This window comes from Penaeus japonicus, unplaced genomic scaffold (genome assembly GCF_977035675.1).
Source record: "Penaeus japonicus unplaced genomic scaffold, GWHDUDI00000001_assembly GWHDUDI00000026, whole genome shotgun sequence".
NCBI classification, from domain to species: Eukaryota; Metazoa; Arthropoda; class Malacostraca; order Decapoda; family Penaeidae; genus Penaeus; species Penaeus japonicus.
The window spans coordinates 16761070-16768569 of record NW_028234428.1 but is presented as its reverse complement, the minus strand read 5'-3'; the positions used below and the strand labels follow the sequence as shown (position 1 = coordinate 16768569).

At 40.5% G+C, this 7500-nt stretch overlaps 1 protein-coding gene across 10 annotated transcripts in view; it reads right to left on the bottom strand.

The window, feature by feature from the left end:
* Window positions 1-7500, bottom strand: part of Hk (potassium voltage-gated channel subfamily A regulatory beta subunit hyperkinetic) — an 83521-nt gene that overhangs the window by 58677 nt on the left and 17344 nt on the right. For all 10 annotated transcript variants that reach the window (XM_086552035.1, XM_086552044.1, XM_086552036.1 and 7 more), the window contains one exon: window positions 5694-5872. In XM_086552035.1, the coding sequence (XP_086408161.1) occupies window positions 5694-5872 (179 nt within the window). The remainder of the gene's footprint in view (window positions 1-5693; window positions 5873-7500) is intronic.

Here is a 7500-nt window from a genome sequence, read left to right as displayed (position 1 = left end):
CTACTGAATAGCCATGGCCAGTCCGATACTAACAGAATCAAAATCTTCCAATATAACGTATATAAGAGGAACAAGTCGGGCGAAATGGCAGATGGTGTAGCTCTAGCTGTGAAGCGCGAGCTAAGTCACCGTATCATGGATCATTTTGACCACGAGCTCCTAGCGGTTGAGGTCGAAACAAATAAAGGCCCAATAGTACTGGCGACTGGATATCTACCGCCCCGCAAACCATTCCTGCCATACCCTGATATACTCAGACTGATAAGGCTACCAAGTCCAGTCTACCTGATAGGTGATCTGAATGCAAGACATAGGTCACTGGGCAATAACAACAACAACAATGTAGGGAATAACATAGCTCGGCTACTGACCGACGGACGCTTGAACCACATTGGCCCAGACTTCTCAACCCTAATTAGAAACAATTCTGCCACAAGTCCTGACATTGTCCTAACCAACAGATATGGTTTCCTAAGCTGCCGAATCACACCAGGCAATCTTAGTTCCAGCGATCACCTGCCAATCATCATGGAATTATCCACCAACCCTATTGTTATCCCATGTAGCCCCAGACCAGACAACAATAATGCAGACTGGGACAAATATAAAATGCTCTTAGAAGGTAAACCACTCAACGAGCTTGATGGAAGACCTTCAAGAGACATTGAGGAAGAGACGGATAGATGGATCCACGATATCCTGGATGTTAAAAGAGAATGCATCCCTGAGAAACGGCATCGAACTACCCCACATCCTGTCACCACCCCAGAATTACAACTGCTCCAAACCTTACACAATAACATAAGGAATCTGGTCGCCACACGGGGATGGACCCAGGAGCTGAGGAGAGTTTTCACAAGGATAAGAGGAAGAATGGTCGAACTGAGCAGAGCCCAATATAACACCAAATGGGCAGAGCTAACTGCCAACCTCTCTTCCAAGGTGAAAGACCCCAAAGAATTTTGGAAGCAACTTAAGATCCTCATGGGGAGTAAGGTGGATCATAGTCCCTACTTGTATGATCACCAAGGAAGAAAACTATATACAGATCCAGAGAAGGAAACCAACCATCGAACATACTGGAGAAATGTCTCCCGAATATCAGATGAGGAAAATCAGCACTTTGATGAGGAGACAGAAGAAAGAGTCCTGGAAGAGCTAGCCCTTCAACAGGACTGTCTTGAGGCTGACCAAATAATAGACCTGACAAGATTAACTGAAGGAGACCTGCTAACTTCACCGATCACGGCTGATGAGATCACCAAAGTCATTAAGCGCTTGAAGGATAAGGCTCCAGGAATCAGCAATATCAGGAAACCAGACATTGTTAACTTACCCCAAACATGATAAGACGCTTAACAAGGATATACAATGCATCCCTGTCCACTGGTTATTTCCCGGACTACTTCAAGACGGCCTTAATCACGCTAATACCAAAAACCGGTAAGCCACCAAACAGGCCCGAAAACTTCAGGCCTATCTTCTTACTAGAGATCCCAGGAAAAATACTTGAGAAAGTGATCAACACCCGCCTGAAGACACACCTCGAGGAGCAACATCTCTTAAATCCCCGACAGTATGGCTTCAGAGAGTCACGCTGAACAGGCACAGCAATAGCTACAGCTTACGAAGAGATACCCCTCGCACTTGTGAATAAGAAAAAAGTCAACATAGTCCTCTGTGATGTAGCAAAAGCCTTTGATAAGGTCTGGCACTCTGGCATCAGACACCGCCTGCTCCAACAAAACTTACCCAGACCGATAACGAAATTACTATCCAACTTCCTCCAGAACAGGAAGGCAAAAATCAGAGTTGGCCAAACCATAGGGGATGAATTCCAACTCCAGAGTGGAGTTCCCCAATGAAACGTGTTGTCCCCAACACTATTCATTCTGTATACCTCATCCATCCCTCCTCCAACGAGGGATAGTAATTAGACCATATACACAGATGACATCACACAAATCTCCTCGTCCAAATTTCATCAAACTTGCGACCGATAGAGCGATATCAGCCATTAACAGCTTTGAAGAGGCCTGGAAAATAAAAACAAATAAAAACAAGTTCACCATCATACCGGCTGCCAGAACAAAGCCCTGAAACCCAGACCTAAAGAGCATTGACGTAAACTATTCCAAAGACGGCTACTAGGCTTAAAGATTACAAACACAGGCATACTAGCCCACGTAAAAGAGAGAACAAGAATGGCTGAGAGCACCCTGACAAAACTGAAAAGATTTTCGATTTGTCCTAATAAGATCAAGCTACAGCTCTATAAAACACTGGTCAGGCCAGTGCTTGAATACCCTCCAGTTCCCCTCAACACCGTATCACCATCTTCCTTGTACAAAATTCAAGCAGTACAGAATAAAGCCATACTCTGGATCAACGGAACAAGGTGGCCAAACCCTCGTCCATCAATAAGAGAGCTACACCACACACTTAACCTGGAACCTATGAACACCAGAATTCACAGGTTGGCCACAAAAACGTGGGATCGTCTTGAACACATAGAAGACGTAAATTATGAACAAATACAACAGTCCAGCAACAACACTGAGGGTGAGCACTACTGTTGGCTTGGTGGCCCGGGGGGGGGGGGTGTGGTATGGGGGGGAGAAGTCTCATAAGAGCCAGACAGAATCCTCTGAACCCTATCTATTCAAGAATGAACCGGTAACACCAAACCAAGCGAGAACGAAAAAAAAAAAAAAAGTGAAGGTAAACAAGGGCATTTATTCAAAGCCTCTTAGAGTTGCTACTTATATAGCATAGCAGTAACTATGTGACGCGTTGGGGAGCTAAAAAGGCCAGCGTGATATTATTGTATTATTAAGGATCACAACGCTGCGTTATGTGTAGACTGAGTCTACACCCTAACACTCGAGTCCCTCTGACCCCCCATCCACGGCTTGTTAGGTCTTGTCGGGTGTCTCAGCTCGTGTGAGTGACTTAGTTCTCTTTGTACTCCAACCATCTTCATAGTACTTCTTAAAGCGAGAATCAGGGCCAAATAAAAAGCCTTAAATATGCATAGACGTCACAACCGTGATGACCAGCAAGGGGTTACGGCACCCCCCACCTTTTATTATCATTCTACTAGTATTTTCATTTTAGGTAGCTAGCTGCCATCTTATGTTCTTTCTTTCCCCGCTCTTCTTCATTATCGAGAAACCATCGTATTCCTAAGATCTCATCCGCACTTTCTTGTATCGTATCGTATCGTATCGTAGGGTAGGTTGCACCGTGTACCACTGGGCTCGAGTCGGTGTTTCGGTTCGGACCTTCCTTCAGAAAGCCGACATTTTTTTACAAAAAAGATTTTTAATTCTTGGTCTTTCTTTTTTTCGATTTTTGGAATAACTCTGGAGGCATTTATTTAACAGAGTATTTTTTATACTAGTTTTTATTCAGTAGGAGATTTGATTTTAGTGCTGGTTTAGTTTGTTTTATATAAGGGCTAACTGATATTTTAATAATAATCTTGCTTTTGTAAACTGGATTATGCTTTTATTTTCTTCTCTCAGACGTGTTTTTTGTTAAAGGGAAGTTGAAAGTTTTGAAGTAAACGTATGATTAATAGTCCAACTTTATTGATTTTTAGTTGATTTCTATTTCACTTTATTTTGGTCCTTTTTGTAGAATAGCCAAGCTTCCTTGTTTACGCATACAACAACAATATGATTACAGTAGTGATTTGTTGAATTGCTTCTGTAGTTTTATTATTTTTAGTGTGTATTTTAATCTAAAGATGAATTGTAGAACTGTACCTGGCGAATCATTTGAGTGATTTAATGGAGCCTGTATTAGTGTATATGTTGGTTTTACGATTCTGTAATGAATGACATGTGGATTCATCTACTAGCCTTGCTATGAATCCTACTCTCGTGTATATTTTTGTAGAGGTGAATGGCTTGTGTTTTTTTTGTGACATTTTCTAGAATTTTAGTGAATTAAAGTTCTGGATTACAACTCTCACACCTTTAGACTTGTCTCTTGGGTCAGGATAGATTGGTTACAGCTTTGGCCATGGCTATTGAACTGCGTTTCAATACTGCCACCATCTCTTTTAATTTATTTTAGTTCTATCCTGCCCTTGGCCATCGTGAAACCTTTGCGTGCCGGAAACAGGAAGCGTCGAGAGACATTGCTCTCACGCGGTCTGCCTACGGTACGGCCGGCCCTTGGGATCGCTCCCCTCGCATAATACATCTTGTCCTCGTGAATAACTCTTGCTTACAAATAATTACAATATGCATTGAAAAAAAACCCAGAATATCCGTTTTGCAGCACTCGAGAAAAGAGAGTTGAAATGTATCATGTGCCTTCTGAAATGATGAAATTTTGGACAAAATGCTATTGCAACCATGCAAAACCTTTGCTAGTAGAAGTTAATTTAGGTTTACTTTTAAGGTCAATAGCGCTATAAAGGCTTCGGAGAGTCGCCAGGTGGTGCACCGAGTGAATTTGGGATAGCATTGCGACCAATACCGAGTTTACAGGCTCGGCCGCGGCCGTCCTTCCGCCGCTTCCTTCTTCTTACATCGGGATCACTTTACTGTCTGATCCCTCAGCGGCCGATCGCGCCTGTCCCCGCACACGCGTAAGAATATACAAGTGTATATTCGTAAGAAAAGGCGCAGTGCGCACGCGTATGCATTTATTTCGACTTTAGTATAACATTTGACAGAATTTCATTGAGAGATTCAAGTATATATCTATATCTATATCTATATCTATCTATCTATCTACCTATCTATATCTATATAGAATTTTCTGATTATAGAAGCGAGATAGATTACAGATAAGATACAAGAACAGGATTAGACATATAGATTATACATATCGTATAGCAAATACACAACGATACATACATACGCGGTCATAATGTTCAGTATATATATAAATATATGATATATATAATAGTAACTGAGTATAATTATATATAATGAGTATATGCATATATATACATATATATCCCTTAGGATATATAGTATGCGTAAATATATTTAAATATAAGTAGTATATAAGTATATATAGGCGATAATGACAGAGATATATATAATATGATAAATATATATATATATATGATAGATAATAAGTTATCATATATATATACATAATACATACATAACATACGTTTTATATTCATACTTATATATATCATATATATACATATATTACATAGCGTACATATACTACGAATACATACATTATTGAGCATACATATATACAGTAAATACATATATATATATATATATATAGTATATATATATATATATATATATATATATAATGGGGTGTAGTTGTGGGAGTGAAGAGAGGTGGGGGGGGAGGTGAGTGAGGGAGTGGGGGAGGGGGTTGTGAGGAGTTTGGGGGTTTAGTAGAGGTAGTTATAGTTCTGATATATATGTATATGTATAGATGTATTTATATCTATCTATCTATATCTATATGCTAATCTATTTATGCTATTCGAGAATATACTATAGTATAATCATATGAATATAAGTATATCAGTTTATATATATATATGGTATATGTAAGATATATATATATATATATATATATATATATATATATATATATATATATATATATATATATACACATGTGTGTGTGTGCGTGTATACATATATACAATGAAAGCACATGCCCAGATATAGCTGTTTTCGTGCGTGGAAATGACTTACCGAGTCCTAGCTGGGAGACCCGTAGACCGGACTTGCCCAGGGGCTTGTACTTGAGAGTGGTGGCAATGGAGGACTGGCGGGAGACGAGCGCCTGGGAGTCACTCCGGGTGGACACATGGTCGCCTCCGCAGCCCTGGAACTCCTCCATGCAGTCCAGCGAGGCAATAGGAGCGCGGCCGCTGAGGAGTAGACAGGAGGGCAAACAGTTAGTGCATTTTGAGAGAGAGAGAGAGAGAGAGATAAAGAGAGAGAGAGAAAAAGAGAGAGAGAGGGAGAGAGAGAGAGAGAGAGAGAGAGAGAGAGAGAGAGAGGGAGAGAGAAAGAGAGAGAGAGAGACAGAGAGAGAGAGAGGGAGAGAAGAAAAAGCAAGAGAGAGACAGAAGGAGAGAGAGAGATGAGTGGATAGAAGGAGAAGGTAGAGAGAGAAAGAGAGATGAGAGATGAGAGAGAGAAGATAGTAGAGAAGAGAGAGAGAGAGATAGAGAGAGCAGATTTTATAAGAGAGAGAGTAGAGTGAGAGATAAGTAGAGAGACAGAGGGGGGGTGGGAGAAAGAGAAGAGGAGAGTGAGAGAGAGAGAGAGGACGAGAGAGAGAAGTGGAGTTAACGAGAGAGAGTGAGTGAGAGAGAGAGAGAAGAGAGAGAGAGAGAGAACCAAAGTTCAGCTGAGAGAGAGATAGATGAGGAGATGAGGGTAGAGAGATTGGGTGAGAAAGAGAGAGAGAGATTGTGGGGGTAAGAAGAGCTGAAAATGTGGGGGAGAGAAAAAGAGAGAAAGAGAGAGGTAATAAAGTGTAGAGAAGAGAGTAGGAGATAGGTAATGAGGGGAAGAGAGAAGAGATTGATCGGGTAAAGTGGAGGGGGGAAATGAGGAAGTCGAGAAAGAAGGAGAGAGAGAAAAGATAGACAACGGAAAGAGAAGTAGGGAGAGGAAGGAGAGTGAGAAAGTAAGAAAGGGAAGAGAGGAGTGAGAGAGCGAAAAAAGAATCGAACAAAGAGCATAGAGAGGAATGAGGAAGAGAGAGGGAGAGAAAGAGAGAAAGAGAGAGAGGGAGAGAGAGAGAGAGAGAGACAAAAGAAAGACAAAGAGGAAGAGAGAGGGAGAGAAAGAAAGAGAGAGAGAGAGAGAGAAAGAGAGAGTCTGAGTATGAGGCGGAGGGATATAGAGATAGTTAGATGAATAGAAAGAGTGAGGACAATAATGGATAGATAGAGATAGTTAGATAGATGAATAGATAGATAGATCGACAGAAATTTAGATCGATAGAGCGCGAGAGAGAGACACACAGAGATTGATAGATAGATAGAGATCGATAGATGGAGACAAATAGATAGATCGAGTGAGACACACAGAGATAGATATATAATTAGAAATAGTTATATAAATGAATAGATACAGAAATAGGAGAGAGAGAGAGAGAGAGTGTGTGTGTGAGAGAGAGATAGAGAGAGAGAGAGAGACTTGCAGATATTAATTATTCTTTTATCTATTCAAACGCATAATTGATGATATTCTTTGACTGTGAACTAGGATATTTCAAATGCATAAAAAAATAGAGGCATAAGAAGTAATTAGTAGGATCTCTACGAAGCGTCTATACTTACGGTCATGCTCAAACTAATTATTTCTGAGATGTACTGTACATTTCTAAATATATTACAAGATATTAAAACATATCACTGCATTTCCTAATTAGTCACTCATAATCGTCACTACGCATTTAAGACTATACTCTTCATGTGTTAAACGAGAAAGGCCGAATCCTTTCCTTGTTCCCAAAACAAAACACTCAAAGGATCCTTGCGAC